Source organism: Ascaphus truei, chromosome 3 (genome assembly GCF_040206685.1).
Source record: "Ascaphus truei isolate aAscTru1 chromosome 3, aAscTru1.hap1, whole genome shotgun sequence".
In the NCBI taxonomy this organism is placed as follows: domain Eukaryota; kingdom Metazoa; phylum Chordata; class Amphibia; order Anura; family Ascaphidae; genus Ascaphus; species Ascaphus truei.
In genome coordinates, this window is record NC_134485.1 from 40,029,088 (window position 1) to 40,055,186 (window position 26,099).

Sequence of the window (26,099 nt, forward strand, 5' to 3'; positions counted from 1 at the left end):
CGGATATGCCCCTGAATTTGCTAATTAGATCAGTAACACACAACTATAGTTATACTTGAAAACGAGAGGTAACTCTCAATGTGTTACTTCCTGGTAAAACATTTTATAAATAAATATTAGTACATTTATCATTCTTAGTGAACTCAACATTAAATAGGAAAAAATAAAACTGCAATAATTTTGCGTAACTCCAAGTATTATGGACAATATAGAAACCCTTGGAGAATCCGGGACTATTGGCTATGTTTGCTAAATAGTGTTCAGACATTGACTTGAAGGTACTGTAACTACTGTAACTTGAATTGACAGGTTATTTTGGGCTTAGCAATGTTTAGTAATTATTACACTAGTGTATATGCTCCATTATATCATTGGATACACTGCATGCAACATTTTTTACTATAGTACTTTTTGCATTCACAAAATTTCAGAAGAGGTTTTAAATGTAGTGAAAACCTAAAACACGATGGTCTTAAAAGAGGCATTATGTTTGTCAGCGGCACAAAGAAGTACTGTATGATGGATAGATGAAGTATCCCTTTATTCAGCAAGAATTAAAACATGATATTCTAGCCATTTAGGAAAGGGTTAAGATGGTATGTAATAGTAATAGTCTTCAAAAGTTAGCTGAAACATTTCAGAAGGCTCAAATCCTAGGTACAGTATCACAGTGAAACCAAAGAAGAATCTCACAATACAGTTTGCCAATTTCCCTTTTGGTCTTTAATCCTTACATCCTTTGCTTTGTCTCTTCTACTGTAGGTGCGATGTATGTTTACCCAGTTTGATAACCCTATCCCTATCTACTATATAGGAAGCTACATGGAGGGCTTCCCACTGAGCATGAAGTAAAATATAAGGAATGGACAAACCTGTCCTGGACTTGAAACTCTGTGGCTTCAGATGGTTTAATTACTTAAAAATTGATTTCTGAGCAGTCAATACAGCAGGACTGTTGGCATATTTTGACCAGAGTCATGAATAATCACAGTTTTATGGTCTTGAATATGATAAAGGGTATGTAATGTGTATTGTGCTCTACTGTTCTCACAAGGCACTTGCTATCTAGCCTTTAATGTATACATAATTGTGCCACAATGACAGTTGTTCAATAAAAAGAGGTATTCTAATTAGAATGCTCGATAAAGTGTTTAAAAATACTAAAGGCATTCCATCTTCTTAGGTGACAGAAAATTATCTGCTGACCCATTAATAATTTGTTATAACAGCTGAAATGAGGGCATGTCAAAACACAACCACCTTTTAAATGTACTGTAATTAACAGGTCTACCTCTGAAAACAGACATAGCATTAACAATATTTTAATGATAATGGATATTTATCTTATAGATATATCCACATTAGTTACTTGTATTATAATTGCAAGGAGCCTTGGTGTCTGGCTTTTTAGTGATTACTGCATTACACGTATATGAAAAGACCACAAACAGTAGTTAAAACATTCCCTTCCTTGTGTTTTTGGAATAAAGTAGGGAAATAGGTAATTTTAAAAAATATCTTTTGCTGTTACAAGCACAGATGTTACCTATTAAATAAGTATTATTTTCAAAAACATTGAAAGAAAAGTAAAGTAAATATAACAAAAAGCTTATGATCAGAACACAAGGGGGCTTGCTTATTCAATAAAGTGTGATAACACCACATCGGACAAAAGTTTATTGAATAATGCCCAATGAAAAAGAAAGAACACTAACAACTCTTTTTCTTATTTATGCACATCTTACCATATGTCAGTATTTCTCACAGAGACCATATTTCTTCGTAACACTTTGAAAGCACGGACTCTTTATTAGGCCACACTGCTTTTGAAAGCTTCAATTCTGATTACACTATATTTCTTTATTTTGTACTTCCACAATTTGAACACCAACTATATTTATTGGATTGCAATACATGCTCATATTCTCACACATTTATGTTGTAGGTAGTGTAATATATAGAACATAGATTTAATAATTTGAACTATACTTTGTATATACATCTAGCAGTGTTTCCCCACTCTCTGGGAGATTTTGCCATTACACGGTGTGGTGTGGTGCATACCTGCTGGCTTACAATAGATCTGAGTCTCCTGTGGTGTTGTGGAGGAAAACAGGACAGGCTTCTGGGGTAGGATCAGATTATTTCTCTCTGTGTCAGCGCCTCCATCTCTTGCAGGCTACAAGGATGTGGAGACAATCCCTGCAGGAGAACTCACTTTCACTCCCCCCGATATATCCTCTTGCCTGAGACTGCAATCTATTTCAACAGGATCACTTTATTTAGTGCACTGGCAGATGTTACAGCATACACAGCTCACTTCTTGGGGCTTCACCCTCAGGATGTACCACCTGGCTATATACACATTGAATATTATTATTATCCTTTATTGGTAACGTGCTGACATATTCTGCAGCACGGTACAGTGGGGGTACAGAGTGACATCAATTACATAAACTGAATGATATACAAGTACAAACATGCGCAAACAGATACAGAAGGTAATGAGGACCCTGCTCATGAGAGCTTACAGTCTAAAGGGAATAGAGGGATAATGTCGAAACAAAAGGTAAAGTGGCAAATCTACGTAAGTACCAGCACTCACTGTCTAATGGCTAAATGATGAAAACAGTTGTAATGCAGAATAAACATTTAATAATAAAACAAACCAGAAATAAATCAAATATGTTTGCAGAAACCAGTATCACAAATGGGCATGTCACAAAGTGAGGGGTGGTGGGGAAAAAAGGAAAAGGGGAAAAAAACATGAAACACAAGGAATATACACAAAAAATGGAGAACGGCAAGTATGCTAGGGGGGCAACGTTTCGAGGGACTACCTCTTCATCTAGTACTCAGCACTCCACACGAGCACAAGGAGCAGACCACAGGGTTTGATTACTGTCTTCATACAGGGTTTTGATTACTGTCTTCATTTGCTATTGCCATTAATCTTACATTGACTGTTGTGGACTCCTGGTGCTTCTTTGCAAGCTGCTTTCTTGCAGGCTGTGTTCAGCCTTGACTGTACCATTGCACACAGTTTCTGGTAGTACTTGAACTACTGACATTGACTGTAGTGGATTCTTGCTTCCCTGCTATTAGCTGTTTAGCTGTATTTAGCCTACACTGTATATTTGCTATCTATTTTCAGGGGTGTCTGATTTGACCAGTTATAGGGGAAGGGAGGCTTAGGGAAGTACCTCTGGGACCTTTTGGACCAGGGGGAATGGGCCAGATGAAGAGGTAGTCCCTCGAAACGTTGCCCCCCTAGCATACTTGCCGTGTTCCATTTTTTGTGTATATTCCTTGTGTTTCATGTTTTCTTCCCCTTTTCCTTTTTCCCCCCCACCCCTCACTTTGTGACATGCCCATTTGTGATACTGATTTCTGCAAACACATTTGATTTATTTCTGGTTTGTTTTATTATTAAATGTTTATTCCACATTACAACTGTTTTCATCATTTAGCCATTAGACAGTGAGTGCTGGTACTTACGTAGATTTGTTAGTATTATACAGGGGAATAAGGGTCCCCTTTGGTTCCGTGCACCCTGCAATTGCATTAATTTAACATCATCAGAGTGCAGTCTATCGTCCCCCTTTTTCCCTTAAAAGGTAAAGTGGCTTCTCATTGTGGGATGGAGTATGGTCTAGCTCAGGAGTGCGAGACCTCTATAACTGCCACCCCCCCACCCAGAAAATATTGCGCCCCCCAGTTTGCACCCCCCTGGTCTAGCTGCATTGCTGGATAGATTAAGGTTTGAGCTGGGTGGATGTTAAGGGATATTAGCATGGATTTTGGCCCAGCCGCACAGCTGGTACCAAAATGGTTGGTAGGTGGATGCAAGAAGAATGCTAGATAGGCTTCCTCAAAAAAACTTTTTGAATGTCTTAATGCTGCACGTCTGATGGTACAGTACGTGGTAGGGAATTCCAGAGAGACAGGGAAGCATGGCAGAAGCCTTATAGGCGGGAGTGAGAGGAGGTGATAAGGCAGGAGGAGGGGCGGATTTCGGAGGCAGAATGATAGGGACTTTTAGGGACATATTTCAGGATCAGGGCTGAGATGTAATGGGAGGGCAGCATCGTTAGGAGCTTTTTTTTAGTCAGAGCTAGGATTTAACATTTTATTCTAGAAGATATGAAGAACCAGATTAGGGATTAGTATATTAGAGCAGCAGAAATGGAGCAATGAGTGAGATAGAGGAGTTGAGCAGCAGCATTTTGGATGGATTGAAGTTGGGACAGGCAGATTAAGGAAATGGTACTTAGGAGAAGATTGGAGTAGTCGAGATGAGACAGGATAAGTGAGGAACGAGGATTTTAGTTGCATGTGTGTTAGAAAACGCCAAATTCTAACAATATTTCAGAGGTGAAGGCGGCAGGGTTTAGTGAGTTCTTGAATGTGAGCAATGAAGGTGAAGTGGAGGAGGACCCATGGGTCAATGTGTTTGGTGTGTTGATTGTGGTATTATAGACAGTGAAGGAGAGTTTGTTTGTAGGGGTGACAGCAGAAGGGGGAAAGATTAATATTTTGGACATGTCAAGCTTCAGATAATGATGGGACACCCATGAGGAGATTGTGGATAGACAGTTGGTGAAAAATGACAAGAGAGAGAGGGAAAGGTCAGGGGAGGAGAGGCAGATTTGGGTGTCATCAACATAATATATTATTCTTATCATACAAATGTACAGTTTTATCTAGAATTCATTTATCGAACCTCTTCAAAGGTGGCACAATGGAGGTGCTTATGATGTTAGCTGTGCATGATGGGATCTTGCTACTTTTGTAGATGGTAACCATTAAGTAAATTGAAAGGGGGCTCCAATTCTCTTTACCACAATGAAAACTGAATGCAATTTTGTATGTGCACAGGAGAGTGGTTAGGTGATTGCTAGTGCCAACGGGTTTTTGGGCATAGAGGTGGAAGAACCCTCCAGCACTAAAGAGGTTAAATATAGCAATTACAAAATATACAGATTGACCACAAAACCTATTCACATATTTTGTAATGAATTAATTTATATTGCAAGTAATAATATGTTGTCACTATTGTTTAGCATAAGCCATGATAATACCCTTATGTACAGTACATTGTGCACACTCTACATAAAACAAACTGTACAGTAACTTTTTAAAATAATGTGCAAACAGTTAATATGTCTCTTCATGTTAATAAACTTACATTTACATTTAGATCGATACGCAACAAAACTTTTTATATACAACCAGCAATTAATATTTATGGCTCCAAGTTATTGTTTGCGCATTCTTTTTTTTTTTTTTTCATAGATGTTGTCTTTGTCCAGTAAGTGATGTTTAATATGTTTCAGTAGAGTGCAAGAAGTACTGTAGATTGACGGAGTAAGAATCAGCTAAGATTAATGATATGATTAGGTTATTAAGTCATCATATAAATACAAATTCTCTTGGTATTGAAACACATTCATTGTTAGGAAGCAAGTGCCTTAAAGTTAAAAGTGTATACTGTATTTAGAAGCCAAAAGTTTTAGCAATGACGTCTAAGAAAGCAAGCAATAGACGAATACCTCTCAGCAACTCTGAGGTTTGGTTTGTTACTCTGCTTATAATGTTTACATGTATTTGCATTGGATTGGTGGTGTTTGCATGGATAGTAATTAAAGAGCTAAGCACAGGTAAGCAGCATGGATTTTACTTACTCTATAAACTTTTGTACAATGTACTTATGAATAATGTTGTATGTTATACGATTTATAACTAAATGTAAAATGTCTATGAGAGAGAGAGAGCGCGAGAGAGTGAGAGAGAGACAGACAGACAGACAAACAGACCCAGACACAGACACGCACAGGCATACACATACCATATTTAACATATACTTACTTTGGTTTTAAACAAAATAATTATTTATATTAATATAGATTACAGTTTGTCCTAAGCTAACTTGTCTTGGCTTCTTTGGAGCATCTGCAATTTTGTTAAACTTGAGCTAACCTTATTGGGTAAATGTCCCAAACTTTTGAAATGTGAAAAAAAATGAGAGATCATGACCCTTAATTTTATAAAGTTGAAATTGAAGTCTTAATAGAATAGGAGCCTAAGAGGCACACAATAAAGAGAAAGGAGTTCAGAGATACAGGTTGATTTACAGTACATAGGGATGGACTCACTAAAGGATGTTATAAGGAGTGAAAAAGTAATAGGGAAAAAACATGTGACACTGAAGGAGGACACATTCGAAGGGAAAGAATAAAAAGAATACGTTAGGGAAAAAGACAAACAGAGAAAAAAAATCAGTGTTTTATACCGCTTACGGTTAGTCAGATGTCATTGCTTTTCTGTTTAAAACATTAAACATACAAATTATTGTACATAATTAATATACTAAGATCATTCATAAATAATTTAGATACTTGTGGTAAAAAATCTGAAACAGTTGTTTGGGAACAGATATTTTTGGGGTTCCCCTCCCCATATCAGAAATGTGCTTGAAAAATAGCAGTTCTGCATTAGTGACAACTTCTCTCTGCTTTGTCAGCATGAAATGAATGAAAGGATAGCTATAAGTTTATCTAAGGAATTTATTATCTGAACAAATTCCAAAAGGCTACTAAACTACTCACTATATTATACAGACATCAGCCAAACCACTGTTCTACATAACCTGGCTAATGAATACAAACATTAATATGAATTATAACTGAAATCTAAATGTTTTTTTCCCATTATTTGATACTGTGAACCATAATGTTACTCTTCTCAAGCAATAGTTTACAAATTGTACATGTAAGAATTCAGATTTGTAGTGCTCTCAATAACAATGATAGATCATTTGAGTCAATTTGAGCAATTAGTCTTATTGGACAGGGGCTTACCTGTCACGCTCAGTTAAAGATAAATGTAATAAGAGAAGAATATTAATTCTTTACGATGTATAGTGATCGCTGGGAAACCAGTTTTTCATGATCTTGTGTTAATGAGAAAAAACAGTTCCCTTAAAGTGACTTATAAGAATATGTCACCATGCAACATTTCAGTTTAATCAAGGTACTGTAATGTAGTAAAGTTGTTTGAGTAATGTATTTTTAATCGAGTTTTACCTCATCACTTAAGTACATTTTATGTTACGCTGGTGGTAATTACGAAAATCTGTTTACTGTCAGTCTGTACCTAAATTGTTGTATAGTACATAACTTTTGAGTAATAACTTAAAAGAACGTGAGTGAGGAGCAGTTATTCTATGATGCAATACTGTACTTTCTGAGGACTACATTAGAACAGCATTACATTAATGTGAACTAATCTGTCCTGCAGAATTATCTAGACATATTTTAAGCTGGAATTTAGGACACCCTATCATCTTACAAAAAATACAGTAAGTAGAAGGGTGTTAAAAATGTAAACATATACAGATGTAGCTAACATAATTGCACCCGTTAACACAATGCATTGAGATAATGCTGCTGCATTACTTAACAGTAGTTCTATTGAAAACAATGATTACGATCAGGGGTCTCCAAACTCAGTCCTCATAAATCCCCCTTCATTCACACTCGTATTCACATACAAGTAACAGCATGGCTAGCAGTCAAAAGTTTCAGTAGACGGGAATCCTCATCACATGTCACACATTGTATATCATATACACATATATATGATATATCTCTGATGATGCATTGGCGAAACATGTTACATTTTTGGATTTACTGAGCCAATGTAGCTCCCTACAATGTGTGACATGTGGTGAGGATTCTCCTCTGCTGAAGCTTTTGGCTGCTGGCCCTGCAGTTACTTGTATGCGGATATGAGTGTGAATGAGACACTGCTGCTGTAATATCTCCTCCTGGCACCACTGACCGAATGCAAGGTACCGGGGAGTAGGAGAGGTGCAGTGTCCCCCCTCAAGGAAATCGGACGTGATGGTCGCAGCAGACACACAGCGGAAGGGTACCATGCACTCTACAATATTACCATCAAAGCAAAGAGTTACTACCACACGCTGGGAAGCTATCCAAAAATGCTGTTTTTGAATATACTGGCTGTAATTGCAATATTGTTCTTAATCTAATCTTTTGTAATAACTATATTGTGCCATGACCTTTTCTCTCTTCTATTTCCATTGCAATATGTATTGGAGACCTAGCCTGTCTAGATTAACCTCTGACACTCCGGATAGGAAAAGAATACAAAACACAGGCTATGCAAAATTGTAAGTGCAGGAATTCAAATGTATGAACTTTAAGGGTTAATTAGCTTGTATTGATACATTGCTAACTTTTCTTATTTTTATTTTGTACTAAAACGAATATACTTGAAACAACGCGCCAGAGGACATATTTTCTTATCTGTTAAACAGGACCTCTCATTGCGTTCTTAATAAAAAAACATTATTATTATTTAGTGGTAAAGGGCGGCAGATGTAAAGTAAGGAGTATATGTACAGTAAGTGCATGGATTAACTGAGGTGGTATTAGAGGAAAGGAAATGCTTGTAGTTTTTACTGTAAACCTATAATAAAAGTCTATAATAAGAGTCTTTTATAATCCTTTCTCAATAGGGTAGGTTTTAAGGTGGGTCATGAAGGTGGTGTGAAAAGGAGCTTGATGAATAGTAAAATATGGGAGTGGGGGAAGGTGGGAGATAGGGAGAGAGGGAAAGAGACTATTAATTATGCTTCACACTGCTATTAATCTTTTAGCACTTCTGCTTATTCACCAACAGTAAGTTACAGATTTACACAGTAGTCGCTGGTGAGCTGCAGCGGGATAGACACCTCACCAGCGGGAGAAGCAGCCACAGTTTTGTGAGAAGGGAGTGGGACCACAGTGCTCATTCACAGGAGCATGCCAGCGGGTACAATAAAAGTGGCTACATTTATAGCTTACTTTATCCGGGGCCCAGGGTCTTTTATTTTAATAAGGATAATTGTTTATTTTACCAAAACTCTCTAGACATGAATTATATTTTAGCATTACTGTATTAAGGCACAAAGAATTTAGGTAAACGTATCATCAAAACACATGTTCATATACATACAGTATAAACACATAACATTCTGAAAGTAAGAAAACTCTGAACAATTAAGTTGCTTTTTCTAGTTTGTCCAAAAGATTGGCACCAGTATGCTTCTTGGAGCTTCGTTAGCCAGCAATACATACAGTAGAGCAGCTTGAAAGAGATGAGAATTGCATCTGATGATTCTGACAGAGATTGTATAAAAATGAGTAAGACACCCAGCAGGCATTGGCTATCATGTAATCTTTAGTTTGGCCAGGGCCACTTGTCTACATATCTGTGATTACATGCACACATGACACAATGTAAGCTTTCAGGGCCTGTCTGACTTTCATATCCATCTCAGTGTAGCTCTGGAATAGGCTTTTTGGCTTTTCTGCTGAAATATCTTCTGGATGGAATTTAGTAGCATGGGCATAGAGTTGCTACTATCCTGTGAAATCCTGGTGAATCATATACTGTATCCTGTCATAGCCTTTGTAATATTATGTGCCATAGAGTACTTATTATCAAACTTAACTTTCATTTGAAAGGATTCCCTGACAAGTAACTGCTTTTATGATGGATATGAGTAATTGATTTTTTTACCATATCTGGAGGAGGAAAGGCTTCTTTATCAGGAGAATAAAGTAGTATGCCAAAGAAGATGAGCAGAAATTCTAGGAGAGTACGGAATATGCCACATCTGATGAAACAGTGGGTCTTGCTCTAGTAGAGGATTCTGAATATTATGAAAAGTAAGATGAAATCACACTCACTCTATTGCTTCTTGGCCCTTTTTGGTCTAATAGGTTATCGATTTAACAATATCATCTCAGCATGTGCAGTGCCAAAGTTGCATGGTGGACGACTCCTGTCTCTGTTGCTTCTACGCTAGCAGTTTTAAAGCTAATCTTTCCCAAGTACAGTATGCAGTTAAGATGAATAACCTATATTTTAATTTAAAATGGACCTGCAATAACATTACAGTACAGTACATACGAAGCATATAGTCAAATATTTGTTGCCTGGGTAAGGTTAGAATATTTTCCAAACTGGAGAAGAGATCGTTTTGTTTTTGACCCTTGGAGAGAGAAAATATGCCACTTGGGTGGTCAAAGTGATCTCTTGATCGCTTTGGTCACCGTCAATAATTTAGTAGTGTTTTTTTCTGGCTCCACAAGAGCAGAGGTTAGAAAGTCAAGAATAAACAGAAAGTGCACAAACAGAAACTTTGTTTGTCATTGCTTTACTTTCCCCCAGTTTAGAATTAGTGGTACTACTACTACCAACAGCAGAACATGCACATCTTGCTGCTGTTCTTCCTCTGACTCTGAGGTTACAACTCCAAGAATAACGGTGTCAGTGTCACTGGAGCTTTTGTTAGAATCAGGGGAAGTAGAGTGTTTGGAGTAGAGTAGAGGGAACCTTCTGTGTGCATACTGATATTCCCTCTTTCTGTGTTTAAGTGCACTTTGTTTTCACCAATACCATATTCATACCCCATTCAAGATTGTTGTCATTGAAATATGGAAAGGAAGCAGAAAAAGAAAAGAACAGTATGATGTAATAGTACATGAAGCTGTCACTTTACAAGCACCTCAAACAGAGAAAGGGAACACAAGGAAGAGCAGTTCCATCAACTGGATGGTTTGCAAGACATGCAAGTTTCTTAGCAACTACAGGACGAAATACACAACTCTGAAGTGGCTGCATAGACAAGAGGTATGGGAACTCAACTGAAAACCGTAGAAGGAAAGCTGTGTAACATCAGCTAACAATGATAATGCAACTCCTCCACAGGATCTACCGGTATATGTAATAAAAGGCAGTGCGCAAAAGAGCGTCACAGCAACATTAACACAGAAGGATCGTCAATTTGCATGAGGCAAATCCTGTCCTAAAAAATATAGCTGAATGATAAAACAGAATTAAGTAGTCTGCAATCAGATTAGGCCATTATGAAAAGGTGGCACTGAATTAACCTGGCGAATGGTGTAGGACATGTAGTCTCTGCTAAAGAAAGTGACTAACCTTAACCTAAAACCCCTGAATATTAACGCTACCCCCTACCCTATAAACCTGATCTCCTTACCCTAAAACCCTCTACACTAAGCCCTTACCCTAACAATTAAAATGCTTATCGTTAGCACCCTACCATAACAACTGTCACGGGAAGACTCCTGGAGCAGGTAGGACCTCAGTGGCCAGAACAGCGGGGAGCAAGCAAGGATTGGTGGTGTCACAAGCAGGGTTCGGTGGCAGGCAACAAGCAGGATCGTCAGGGTCACAAGCACGGGTTTCAGTGACAGGCTGTGAGGGGCGTAGTCGGGGTCACAGGCAGGGTTGGCAACAGGAAGGCAGGAGCAGGAACTGAGACTAGGAAGCAGGGACATAAACTAGGGAGCAGGAACCGGACTGGGACTTGCTAGCAGGAAACAGACTGGGGCAATCTAGTTCAATAGCAAGGGCCTCTAATATAAACATGACTCAAAACAGGAACAGAAGCAGAACAGAAGCATGGGCATAGGAGTCTGGACACAAAACAAAGGCAAGGGATGAACAGGAAACAGGAAACTATAAAGAAAGAGGACTGGACCAACAAGGAGACAGACAGACAGAGGAACCCCAGAGCAGACCGAAAACAGCAGCACACCCAGTGGACAGAGAAAGGAACTGTGGCTGGGAGCAGGATGTCTTCGAAGACTGACAACAACTTAAAAAAATACAGCTAACACCCTACCCTAAAACTTATCTTCTTGTCCTAGTGGCTGGCGGCATTGTGTTCCCCTGTGGCTAAACACCGATGTACCACTCTGCCTGAAGCAGGCAGATCAGGAATGGAAGGAGCAGAAGGAACACAGGGCACAACGGATTTGAAAATCTATACTCATTTATTTGAGCCAACACGTGTTGGCTCAAATAAATGAGTATAGATTTTCAAATCCGTTGTGCCCTGTGTTCCTTCTGCTGCTGATCTAGGACTGACAACAGGCTTTCTTTCCAGCACAGGAGCACCGGTAATTGTATCATTGTTATACTTTTTAAGGTGTGCAGCATTCACTTCTTAGTCTGGAAGATCAGGAATGGAAGCAATGGCCAGAGAAGAACTGAATTAATTTGGAGTTGTGCAAATGAGGTCTTTCGACAAGCAGTTTATCAAGTTTAATGAGCTTATGAAACAGAAGGAAACGGAACTGCTGGAGATTCAAGGAAGATAATCTATAGCAAAGGGGGAAAATGTGTAATTGCTGAAAGAAATTTGCCAAGCCTCTAGTGACTTGAAAGAGTTATGCAACTGCCTGAGTAGGCTTTTGAGCGGGGGTCACTCAGCCCCAAGATGTCAATGCAGAAACATGAGGTACAAAGGCAATAATCTCTTAGAAATGGCCATTTCTACCCTAGTGTCCCCTGGTGTCTGACCCTTCAGTGTTTTCCTTTCAGGTTCAGCATGGAGCAAGAAGACTTCATGTGAACATTGACATTCTCCCAAGGAAGGGAGGGATGTGTCCTCTAGAAAGTGTAAATGGAGCTACACTCCGAAGGGGGAGGTATGTGACATTGCACAAGCCTAATAGAGAAACCAATTTAGAGTGCACAGGAAAAGGAACTCCACCCATGGTGTGAAAATGCAAGCAGCCAGCTGCTAATCATCTAATTACTAACACAAATAAGGAAAAACTGCAGCGAGGATAACCAATCTCTCTGATCATGGCCTGCAGGGAACCAGAGGGGCTCAGCTGAAGAGCACTAGGAGATATAACAACGTTTTCATGTTTATGTACTTTATGATTTTGCTTTGCATAAGTCTGCTCTTTTGTTTGCCTTATTAAATGCAGAAAGTGTACCGCATCATAGTTTTCTCTCAATTGTGAGAATAAAAAAATACTCTTCTTGAGAAGCTGGCGCATTGTTCTTCTTTCTTGATAGTCCCTAGAAGGCCACCCTCTTATAGGCTGCCTGAGGCAATCTGTACTGCAGGCAGTGAATGTTTAATAATTGGAGATAAAGCCTTAACTGTCTATAATACAGTGAATATAAACTCGTAGTAACAGTGTTAAGATAATTGTTCAACCAAATGTGCTCCAAATCAACCGGGTAAATCTCGGCTTGCAGCATGCAACACACAGCATGTAGACTCCAACTGTTGAATTAACATGAAGACAGAGGAAGATACCCCACTGTTTTGCAGAGCCCAAACAAGCATTAAAGATGACACAACCACAGTTACATAAAAATAAATGTGTTATTTATGGAGACATCATCTTGAAAAGTAATAAAAATAAAGGCAGTGTGCCCCCTTCAGTCCTGATGTGTTGCAGGTGCTTTGTAGATCCAAAAGGCATTAAGATTGAGGGAGGCTCATTTTAGAGAGTAACTGCTTTTTTTTAAAAAATAAGATGTTTCAATAAAGAAAACTTTTGTTTTGATATGACAGCTGTTTACTTCAGTGCTCATTCTGTCTGTGTGTAGCCATGGTGAATTTTCCTCCCTCTTCAGTAATATGGTGAGTGACTAATTACGGTCTATATTTTCCACAGTAACAGTGAGGAGGGTCATCCTGATAAACATCAGGCCTCAACCACTTAGGTCTTGATTTACTAATGAGTTCTAAGCTTTAGCAGGCCTCAGTTCCTATTTAAAGGAACAGGAGTTAAAGACTGCTAAAACTTAACACCCTTTAGTGAATATGGGCCTGAGTGTGCAAGTAAACCTGCACTAAGACAGGACTTATGGACTATTTGTAGCCACTTCATAATTGTCCCCTCCCGTATGAGGACTAGAGGGATTGGTTAGTTGGGTGTCCTCAACAATCACAATCCTGTGGTGTGTGCAAGCAGTGTAGAGCAGGCTTGAAAGGGTCTAGTATCACTATTACTTGAGATGTGCCCAGCTATCCAAAATGCATTGGTAAATGTTGTTTAAAAAAAAATATTTCAAATTCGATTCTTGGCTAAACATGTTTGCCAAACTCAAAAAGGCATAAAAGATTCTCATAAATCGCATATTTTCAACATTGATTCGCTGTTTTACAAAAAAAGGCTACTCCATCACAGTTCCAAGATAAAAGACACATCAGAGATACCATAAAAATATCCCAATTTCAATTTGCAAAGTATATTAAAATGATTTAAATTAGTATATTTGTAGTGTGTCTTAGGTATCTCTCCACATTTTGTATAAAGTAGTGGTTTGGGAAGTTTTTACCCCTTGGTCACACCAAGACATAGCCACTACATCATATGGTCTGGCACTTTAGGGGCCCTGTGGTGTAGTGGCTACATCTAGCTATTAGTGTCTCACAGGTATCTCAGGTGTTCTCTGCAAGGAACATTAAACTGTCAATCAATAAGTGGTCTGATTTTAAAGGAAGACATGGGGAGGGACCTACTACAGGTATGAGCACTCATTTTGGTGCTACATTACGGATATGCACAAAAATGGCTACGGTATAAGAGAACAGGGACAAACATATTTACTGTTCCAGCTACCAGAGTGACAGACAAATGCTGAATTGAAATACTTTATTTTACAATAAATAATACCACAGTTCTCCTGCTGCATTATGCTCAAGGTTTTCTTCTGTCTCCCCTTTTTGGATCTCACCTGCTGCTGCACACCCCTGACATGTCCTCCCCCTCAATATCGGTCAAGTACATTACCTCTCTATCTTCAAGGTTCATCTTAAAACTCAACTATTTAATTAAGCATTTAAATATCTCCAACATTCTCACCCTTGCCTATGCACTCACCATGACTATTTGTATATACAATTATCTGCCTACCATCTCTGTACGTTTCCTACATACTACTTGGATTGTATGCGCTTAGGGACAGGGACTCCATTCCTACTGTATACTTTTGTGTGTAAAGTGCTTATTCCCATTATGCATTATGTATTAAACCCTAATTATATTGTTGCATCTATTACTGCGAGCAGCAATGTACATGTAGGGTACTATACAAATAAAGAAATACATAAACTGTATTACATTGCACTATGGAAGTTGTGTGACCCACTCATCCCCAAAGTTTACTGTGATATAGTTATTGAATAAACAGCTTTTCATCACCAAATTTTTCAGTATGAATATTTTCAGAAAGCTTGATGAGTGATTATGTTCACATATGGAAACGTTATCTTCATATTGACCTCCTTTACCCTTTTTTTGCCTAATTTCCTGCTACATTAGCTGTATCGTTTTTATAAATTACCGATATGTTCTATTCTTTCCCCACTATTTTTTAAATTCTACATGTAAGGGGGCCACCCCCGGTTCCCATGATCTTCCTTTGCCCCCTGCCTTACCCCTGGGGCAGTGGGGGAGGGGGGCGGTGACTTCTCCCGGCGGGCACCGCCCTCTTGGTTGTGGCGCGAGCTTTGCCCATGCGCAGTAAAGATCGCGCACGCGGTCCCCATAGAAAAGAGCTGTACCAAGAACTACAATTCCCAGCAGCCTCTGGGGATTGCACTTTCACCCTTGTCAAAGGCAGCATTGAGGCCAATAGAGCTGGCAGATTCTCATGCTGCAGAGTTGCAACAATGTTGTGTGCAGACAGGGTTTTTGTCAGTTGGAGCTGGGGAGCTGAAGGGGAAGGAAGGGTGCAGGGAGCAAGTGCAGCTCCTGCGTCGAGTGAGGTCCCCCCACATCCCCAAGTAAGGCCCCAACTCCCCACCATGTTAGTGGTTAAGTGCTGAGGGACGGCCCAAGATAGGGACGCTGCCCTTAGTGTGTATGAGAGCTGTCTTGTCAGGGTCACGGCTGGCAGTGCTGTGAGGCCTGACAAGAAGGCATAGTGTTAGCGTGCAGCAATGTTTATTTAGTGTTATGTTTCCTTAAGTAAACAGTATTGGTTATCATACTTAAGGTGTGTGAGTATTTGTATGTGTCCTGCGAGGAACAATTCCTGCTCTGCTAGGAACCATCGCAGGTGGAGGCGCTGCACCGAGTACTGGGTTACTCTTAATATAATTGCCCCAGGTTCCCCGTGGCGGAAGCTCAGCCCTCCTGCGAGCCAACAGGTAAAGCACCACACCTGGTAACACCGTATGTTCTCTGCACCCACATTAGATCTGCGATTGTGGGGTGGGGAATACCCGTTACATTTGGAGGCGCTGCTGAGATAGACCTGGGGTGCCCTGTTCTATTTTTTTTCCAATTTGTCCAATATATTTTTCACCATGTTTGTAAAGTCCGGACACGAGGTCCTTGCCTGGGCTTTGAGGCAATATATGGAACCTGGCCAGTTGGTAGCGGTAGGAGGCCTTCCCGCAACTACACCCGCGGTCGTGGTTCAGTACTATATGCGTAAAACTACTGGGTGGCCGCACGCATGTTTTTTAGATGAAGAACACGATCCCACGTCCACATGGAAAACCATACTTTTTGTGGCAATCCCCACTGCGGATATATGCCTGGCAAAGGCACCATCCGCACTGTGTATCCCCGGGGGCCCGTCTGAGGGGTACCAGCTAGTCTACGCTGACCCAGCCAAATGGCGTCTCCCGCCAAAGCATGAGAGCGCACGTGCTGCTGACTGTAAGCCTGCACTAAATTGTGTCGAAGAAATCTGTCCGGGTTTGGCGCGAAAATCAGAGCCCCTCCCCTGTGATGTGAGTGACTCAGCACAGAGCCAGAACCACTCCCTTGTAGAAAGTGTCCCTCCTTCACATTTCACCAGGGGGAGCAAGCACTGTGTTTTTCAACCATACAGTGATGCAGTAATAGACTCTTTCTTCTCTGAGGATGAGATGATGTATGAGGATGATATAGACTGTCAGGACATACACCCCAATGTGTATGTGGCCTGGCAAGCGCCAGGAGTAGATGGCCTTATGCTAATGTGCCCCTGCCTGTAAGAAGCCTATGACGAGGGAGCCGACCTGTCCCAGTTACCGCTAGACTTCAAGACGACTGAGGTAGGCGGAGAACCGGGTATACAGTGTTTTAGTCCCTCCTGTGACTGTTCAAGAGGTGCACTGGCATGGGAGCCCGAATGTGAATGCTGCGGTGTACGGTTATTGAAGCCTATTACACCCCAGGCTCCGGAATCTGTGGAGAAAGAAGCGGGGAAGCCTGACCCCTCTGCAAAAGTGAGGGACACTGCTAATCAGTCTGTCCTAATTCCAGCGGCCTCAGTGGACCCGTGTGTTCACAACCATGTTGCAGAACCGGTTCCAGACCCTCTCAAAGGGGACGGCTTAGTGGTAGAGCAGGAACCACAGAGCCCAGACCAGCCGATGCCGGAATCACAGGGTAAGGTGTCTATACCTCCATCTTCTTTTAGTGATTCCAGCGACCACCCATTCGTGGTGATGCGCCTGCCGGCGGACTACTCTAGTGAAATCATCGAACCAACTATCTCGGTGGATACAGAGCCGACAGTGGGCCCGTGTGCCCTAGAGGAGGTGTATCCAGATGTTGCGGACCCTGCTGTGGGCCCGTGTGCCATACAATGGTCAGTCCGGCCTACTACGATGGTACCATCGGTCCTAGGCTTGGGACCAGTACCTAACGAAGACAAGAGTGAGTCGACTGCCCCAGGGGTGTTGGGTGTGAGCCTCCAGGTGACCGCGGAGCACGATAGCTCCTTAAGTCTGGCCACCAGGGAGAATGGCTCCACTCGGCATCGCGTCCTGGTGGAGGTGTCTCCCTTAGAGGGTACCTGTCCAGTGGTGCGAGTGGACCAGCACCTACCTGACAGTGCTCCAGATGAAGAGGAACTCGTTGCAAGCCAGCGGAGTGATGAGGAACCTCCTTATTCCCCACCGGCTTCTGATCTGAGTGTGAGCCCGTGCGCTCCGACACCAGTGGTCCCAGGACTGGGATCCAACGCTCCTGAGGTTCCAGCAAGTAAGTGAACTGCCCCAGAAGTGCCGGGGACAGGACCCAAGACAGCCGAGGTGGGAACTGACAGCGTCCCCGAGGACCTGTTGGCCACTGGGAATCCCCGCAGTGGTAAGGTATCTACCCTTTAACCCCTGCCAGGTGAAATAGAGACTTTGAGGAAAGAGACATTGTCCATTGCTCGCTTCCCAGTGGAAGCCTCACCAGTGTGGAGGAACAAAGACTGTGTGGAGAAAGATTCAGGGAAAGTGGCATCTGTTATGCCCAAAAAGGAGTGCTCCATTCACCATGTAGTGGACCACGGGAAAGGTCCTGGCCTCCTGGCCTACCGCATCCATGCCGCGGATGGCCGGGTAAAGGCCTGGTTGAGAGACATTGTACTATTCCTTATACCAGGGGGAGGAAGTAGTACGGAACCGGTGACTGTTACCCCAGAGCGTGCTCTCCAAGAGATTTTTCTGGGGGAGGCTCACGGATGCAAAAGTGAGGTACCCCCACATGATCAGTTAGGGGCACCCCACAAATGGTCTCAGCAAGCAGCTAACACTCAGATGGCCTCGGGTATTACTGTGTGTGATATGCCATGTATCAGTGATGTTACAGTCAATATGTTACGTTGTACCATTTATGCAATGCATTTTTATTGTGTAACTTTCTGTAATGTGATGCTGTTCTCCAAGCGGGGACGTTGGTATTTTCACCAGGGGGAGAGTGTAAGGGGGTCACCCCCGGTTCGCATGATCTTCCTTTGCCCCCTGCCTTACCCCTGGGGCAGTGGGGGAAGGAGGCGGCGACTTCTCCCGGCGGGCACCACCCTCTTGGTTGTGGCGCGAGCTTCGCCCATGCGCAGGAAAGATCGCGCACGCGGTCCCCATAGAAAAGAGCTGTACCAAGAACTACAATTCCCAGAAGCCTCTGGGGATTGCAATTTCACCCTTGTCACAGGCAGCATTGAAGCCAATAGAGCTGGCAGATTCTCATGCTGCAGAGTTGCAACAATGTTGTGTGCAGACAGGGTTTTTGTCAGTTGGAGCTGGGGAGCTGAAGGGGAAGGAAGGGTGCAGGGAGCAAGTGCAGCTCCTGCGTCGAGTGAGGTCCCCCCACATCCCCAAATAAGGCCCCAACTCCCCACCAGATTAGTGGGTAAGTTCTGAGGGACGGCCCAAGATAGGGACGCTGCCCTTAGTGCGTGTGAGTGCTGTCTTGTCAGGGTCATGGCTGGCAGTGCTGTGAGGCCTGACAAGAAGGCATAGTGTTAGCGTACAGCAAGTTTGCTGTACGCACTCCGCAGATTGCAGTGCGTGGCTGCGATTGCTAGTTCTTAGTTAGTCAGGACTGGGAAGAGTTAGGGGAGTGGGGCAGGTTATTAACCCCTGTAGGCCCCTAGGAGTTTCCCCCTAAGCCATCAAGGTTGCTGTGCTGTAGGGACGGCCTATAGTACAGTATTGTCCCTGTAGTTATAAGAGTCAATTAGGGACTCAGCGGGCGCTGCGCCTCCGTGCAGCGAGGTGGGCGCAGTTCATCGTTGCGGCTGCAGCAGTCCTCCGGGTGGGATCGTCCAGGATGTGGTTCCGGTGTTCTTCGGTCGCCGGATCCTTTGTGAAGCCAGTTGCTGATCCGAGCACAGGAGTGCTCGGGCAGGTAGTTTATGTCAACAAGTGCACCAACTGGCCCTTAGTTTAATAGTGACTGCGCAGTCACCGATATTCTCTCTCTCTTCAAGAGCGCGGGACATTGGGTGTGGATCCTATGGACACGGGGTGGGATCATCCTGTGTTGGGGAAGCGTCCTGTGAGACGCATTAGTTAGTGTCTCCTCCAGAGAGGGACACCCGTCATTCTGTGCATGTTTATGGAGTGTTATGTTTCCTTAAGTAAACAGTATTGGTTATCATACTTAAGGTGTGTGAGTATTTGTATGTGTCCTGCGAGGAACAATTCCTGCTCTGCTAGGAACCATCGCAGGTGGAGGCGCTGCACCGAGTACTGGGTTACTCTTAATATAATTGCCCCAGGTTCCCCGTGGCGGAAGCTCAGCCCTCCTGCGAGCCAACAGGTAAAGCACCACACCTGGTAACACCGTATGTTCTCTGCACCCACAATAGATCTGCGATTGGGGGGGGAATACCTGTTACATACATTACTTCTCTTCTTGCTCCAAATTTTGCACTGTTCTTTTCTTGGCCTATTTTGCTACTTTGAGTAAAAACAGTAATTTGCTGCGATCTTTGGTATATTTTTCAGATTATGCCACATGTGGTACTAATAACACAGTCAGCGGTACTTTAAAAATACTGTCAGGAGCAACATATGCCCCCAACTTGCAAGATAAAAGCTCGACAGATTTCAAACTCCTTGCCTTTGATCTTCAGCAAATGGTATGTTTCCATTCTTAGTGTTCTATTAATAACAGTTATAAGGTTTATTAATTTGGATAGAGATAAAAAATAAATTTACATTTATACATCTTCTTTTCTTATTCTACTATTTGTCATTGTGTTTGTGCTTGTTTTCCCCAGTTCTATGAAATATTTCAAGCTGGTCAGCTAAAGAATGAATATAAAACCGCACAAGTTTTGGAATTCCGGTAAGCAGCTAAAAAGTGAGGATGAGGTAAAATTCGTCAATGGGGATATTCACTAAAGTATGATCTGCACTTTAAATAAATCCTAAATGTGCCAAACTTACTGTGAATTTGTTCACAAAATAACATTATCAGTGTTGAGATTGTTTCCCTCATTTGCTTGCAATATGCTATATTTTAGTATATATACTTTGTTGAATTCTAATTGACGTTCCTGGGATTCTCTTGATGAAAATAATCACCCCCCCCCCCAGTATCTTCAGAATATTAGCCCTCTCTAAGCATCTGTGTACCATAAACTCATCCATTTTATCTTCTGGTTTTGGTATATATCCTTTACATTAGCATTAGTTTAAATGTATGCCATCTGGGAATAGATTTTGCAGCATAGTTGTGTGCTACTGTACATAACAGTTGAGTTTGCCCTTTCTAAATCAGAATTGACAGCAAGGCTACAGGGATACACTATTCTGCGTCTCTCCATTATACTGTAATGATTATAGGATTTCAAAGAACAACATGACAGTAAAGTATATTTGATTTTGCATTTCAGTTTTAAGACGTACAAACAGTTTAAGTGCAATTGTAAGTTGGAGCTCAAAATATTAAATGGTGCTTTTCAAATGAGATTGCGCAGTGGGCCGCCTACAGTACCTAGCAATGTTAACCTTATTGCCAGTATAGTTTTGAACTTTAAACTGACATGAACCAGAATGACTGCAATAAAAGCACAGTCACTTTCCATTCTCTGAAGGTTATCAGAATCATTTAACAAATTAAATATAAGCGCATTTTAAAATGTTGTATATCCTGTTCTTTGAAATGATAAGATTACTCACAGCTTGACAAAGATTGCTGCTGAATCAGTGGCTAACTGCTGGCCTGCGCGTTTTAAAATAAAAAGAGGTTATTGTTATGTTGTGCAAATGATATAAAATCACCATAATAAGTATAGCAAATATAACATTAGTCTGATGTTTAAAAAAAAAAAAAAAAAAAACCTCACTTTTTTGTATCCCAAACTCCGACATCATAAACCATACCGTGGAGGACTAATGGACTAAAAGAAAAAAAAGTCAGTAAATGTAAAATAGTAGCAAGCAATTTATTCTAAGTGGGCAATGGCACTGCAGGATTTGACAAACATAGGTAATTTGGTTCACTTCTCTAATTTAGAAGCTGCTCGTATTTAGAAATGTAATGTTCTTTTCCATTTCTCATTACCATTGAATTAATTCAGACTGAATTAATGTCCTTTAAATTTCATATATACAACAGTCATGTTTTTTAAATTGTTTAAAACACTTTCTAATATTATGTGGAGATAAAAAAATAAATGCACATTTTAAGGAGACTGAGAAATAAAAAAATAAAAAAAATAAACAATACAAAAAGCACAAACTAGCATCATAACAGAACATAGGACCTGCAAACTAATCCATATTTTCTATCTAAATCACTTCAAAGGCAGAGCTGCGCTATCATACTGTACTTGTTACACTAGTCCTCATTTCTTTCAGTAAATACTGTATATAAAAAACATGCATCACTGATATTAAAGAGCAGGGAAAACTGGTATGAGCAAGCAATAAATTGGGCAGAAACATAAAATACTCAACTAAGTATGTTGTTGTTCGTTTATGTCGTTTGTAGTTCTATTAGCCATATTGGTCCTTGAGTTTTGTTGTGGGTTCTGATACTGTCCCATGCAGTATACGGCACCAACATTAGAATAATTCATAGATAAAATTAATGTTTACAGAGCATTTGGAATCTTAGGTTTCTTTTTCCAGTGTACTGGGGCAGCACCATTGGAAGGAAGCCCTTACATCATAGTGATAATTAGCGGTTGAGTTATTCTCTGTAGTTTGTCTACAAGGTGGGTGGTGAGTAGAGATATGCCAATTATTCGCCGACATTTGGCTTTGCCACGAATATAGCCCTTATGCACACGCAAACACACGCAAATACACGCAGCTTGGTTATAAAAAAAAGGACATTCACCAACCTTTGTTCAAATGTATGCAATACCGCCAGCCACCACTATTCGCACACTCGATATGTCTGGAAGTTACATAGCCTGAAATTTGGGTTCTCTGGAGGGAGAACCCAATGAGATATTATATATACATATATATATATATATATATATATAATATATTTATAACATATATTTATATATATATATAAAAACAGTTTTTTTTGGGAGATCCAATTTTAAAGTCTCAGAAAGTGAGATTGAAATATGTGTTCAAGGTTGGGGAGGCTAGGGCTGTGTGCATTTAAGATTATATCATCTGCATACTGTACATGTGTATTTAAGCTCCCTTACAAGCTGTAGGAAGATCATTGATGAACAATGAGAAGAGTAGGGGCCTCAGAAAAGAGCATTACAGAACACCACAGGTGATATCCAAGGGGGTGGAGTTAGAGCCTGAGATAAACATGTTGGGATCTACCTGATAGGTAGGAATGAAACCAATTTAAAGCATGCTTCCCTATTCCAGAGCACTGGAGTTTTTTAAGCAAGATAACATGATCAACAGTATCAAAAGCCTTTGCAAAATCTAGGAATATTGCACCAGTGAGTTGTCCCAGTTCCATTCCACACTTGATCTCATTGCAAACTTTTAACAGGGTAGTTACCGTGGAGTGTTTGGGGCGCTAGCCAGATTGGAATTGGCTAGGGAAATTTGTCTTGGTATAGTAATCGCTTATTGGAAGTGAACATATTTTTCAATGACTTTGGACATTATTGGGAGAAGAGAGATTGGCCTATATTTTGAGACCGTGTTTTTGTCCCCACTTTTGAAGATTGGGGCAACTCTGGGAGTTTTCCATATCTTAGGGATATGGCTTGCAGATAGAATAGAGTTGACTATGGAAGCAATTGGTTTGGCAATGGCTGGGGTACAAAGTCTTATGAACTTAGATTTCAGTAATTCAGGTCCATATTGGCTGCTTAGTTTTAATTTGAGGAGTGCTTGTGTCATCTCTTCTTCTGATACTGGGACACATTGAACATTGTGAGCAGTGTTGGGAGAGGGTGGGGCTATAGGGGTACTCTCAGAATGAGGTTAATCTTTGTGGTTTGTGTTGCGTTTCTCTAATAATTTAGTAGCATACCCCACATAGTCATCATTGAATGCATTTGCAATGTCAGTGAGGTTTGTCAGAGTAATATCCTCCTTAGTGATATTACTTGGTTGTTGATGGCTAAAAGGCTGAAATACAGTATATTGTTGATAACCTTCCAGAAGTTAGCCGGGTTTGATGTATTCTGGTGAAGTTTATCAGAGTAATATTGTCCTTTTGCATGTCTTGTTTGTCTTCTGCACATATTTCGCAGGCATCTGTAGAGCGCTATAAGGTCAGTTGTTACCCACGGAATGTGCCCCCCCCCGTACTCTTATTCTGCGTAGTGGAGCATGGGTATCATAGAGTTTTAAGAACTCGGATTGGAAATAGTTGATTGGAAATAGTCTTATACTCACATGTTAATGTTGGTTATATTGATATAAATTTGCCGGCAAGTCTCAGGTGGTATTACTGATGAGGTTGAAGGCGATACAGGGGACACTGCTGTTGGTGGTTGTAGGTAGGAGGGGGTTGCCACTGGCAGTTTTGGTACAAAAGACATCAATCTTTATTATTGATACTCATTTTCCTTATGTTGTGTAATATTGTGTGCTACTGTTGAGGCTGACTATACTGTATGTGATAGAAAATTGCATTTTACAACTGCATTGAAAGACATTAAATGCATTCCTAGGTATCTTAACAATAAACTGGGTACAGATATAGAAAAATGTATTTCTGAAAACTAATTTCATTTTCCATAGTTTATTTTACTCAAACGTAAACAGTTTAAAAACTACTTTTAGTAGTTCAATTTTCATAACCTATTCAAATTGTATTACAGGTCCGTCTACCATGTGAATTCAGGCAAATGCCTTATATAAAGCAATGTGCCTCAGTAGTACAGTATTTCACTAGTCACTATGTTCTCTGAATCCAAGATGATTTTGATGAAAATGGTATTTAAGTTTTTTCCATCTGATGCAAATCTCTTGGGCACAGAGGTTAATGCCACTTGAGACCTGGTGGATTTCACTGAAATGAAGAAAATGGAAAACAGTGGCTCTTAAAGATGCAAACTATGATATATTATAATATTGCACCAAGCAATATGTCTAAACTTCACTCTCAAGTAGATCTGCCAGTGTCCTTGCATACCCAGAAGTTGAGGCATGGCCAAATTAAAAAAAAAATCATCACCTCAACAGTTTTATGTGTGCTGCTGCTGATAAGATTTCCTTACCTCCCCCAAGTGTAACTACCAGGTGATTATTTATGATGGCAAATTATATGACATTGGCTGCTGGTGCTTAACAGTTGCCTAACAGCGTAGATTGTAAAAAGTCTCAATTTCTCACTCCTTTTATCTCACTGGACCCTGCTGCTCTGGCAGCACACATTAAAAACAATGTTCTGTATGTGATGCAGCTCTTCATCCTCTTCAACGTTTTTATATTTTGATGCTTCTCCCTGCAGTACCACCAGTACCAGGTCTATGATTTAGCATTGACTGATGTTTCCTAACATGTTTATGAAAACTCCCTTTCAATTAATTTCTTTAAGTATTTGAAGTCTTGTGGTGCTGTATGCAACTGCAAAGGTTTTACTAATAATACTACTACTAGTCTTTCTCTAAGGTTCTACCTCACTCTCATTAATAGTCTTATTCTATCACACTAAAAATCACTGATTGCTTTCCCGGGCCCAGGACTAAAATTTCCACTGCCCCTCCCCCCTCATGTTGGTGGCCTTGCATGATCACCCTTCTCTTTTTTTTACACTTCCCTTTTCTCACACACCTCCTCGCTCTCACACCCCTCTATTACTCTTCTCCTTCTCACACTCCCTCCTCTATTTCTCTCACCCTTCTCACACTCCCCCCCTCATTCTCTCCCCCAATATATTTATCTCTGCCTATGTATCTCACTCCCCCTCTTGCTCAATCACTTCTTCCCCTCCTTTTCAACCCTCTCTCTTGATCGCTCTCCCTCCCTTCCTCCTCCCTTAATGCCCCCCTCCTCACTCAATTCCACTCTCACAATCCCACTTCCTCTCTCAAACCCCACCCCCCTCCTGACAGTTAATCCCGCCTCCTAACACTTAATTCCCTCTCCCTTCCTCAAATTCAACTCCCCCTTCTTCACACTTAATTACCTTCCTCAAATCACACTCAATACCGCCTCCCCTCACCACACTCAATACCTCCCCTCCCCAGCTCAATATCTCCCCTCCCATCCTCACACTCAATAACCCTGCTACCATCCAAAGACTCAATAACACTCATCCTCTACCTACACTCAATAACCACCCCACCTCACTCTTAATAACCCTCCTCACTTCCACACACTAAATAACCAATACACACACACTTTTACCTTGGGGGGAGGCCTCCAGTGAGGATGCAGATGTTAGGTTCAACTTCTGGGTGTAACCAACTTCCGGCGCGAGAAGAGGTGGTGATTACAGGGAACGCCAGGCTGCAGCTAGGAACTGCTATTGTCCGGCCGCCAACAGAGGTGTGGCAGCTACACGTAGATGTTGGACCTGACCTTTGGCCAGGCCCTGGCTACAATACCCTCCAGCACACAATCTTCCTCTGTGTTTAATATA

General features: G+C 41.2%; 1 protein-coding gene across 1 annotated transcript in view; it reads left to right on the forward strand.

The window, feature by feature from the left end:
* Positions 1–5,414: 5,414 nt before the first annotated feature.
* The window catches only part of TMPRSS15 (transmembrane serine protease 15), a 275,564-nt gene continuing 254,879 nt past the window's right edge, over positions 5,415–26,099 (forward strand). Inside the window, exons 1-3 of the mRNA XM_075593956.1 lie at positions 5,415–5,660; positions 20,072–20,205; positions 20,347–20,414. Coding sequence (XP_075450071.1) covers positions 5,519–5,660; positions 20,072–20,205; positions 20,347–20,414 — 344 coding nt within the window. The 5' untranslated portion in view covers positions 5,415–5,518. The remainder of the gene's footprint in view (positions 5,661–20,071; positions 20,206–20,346; positions 20,415–26,099) is intronic.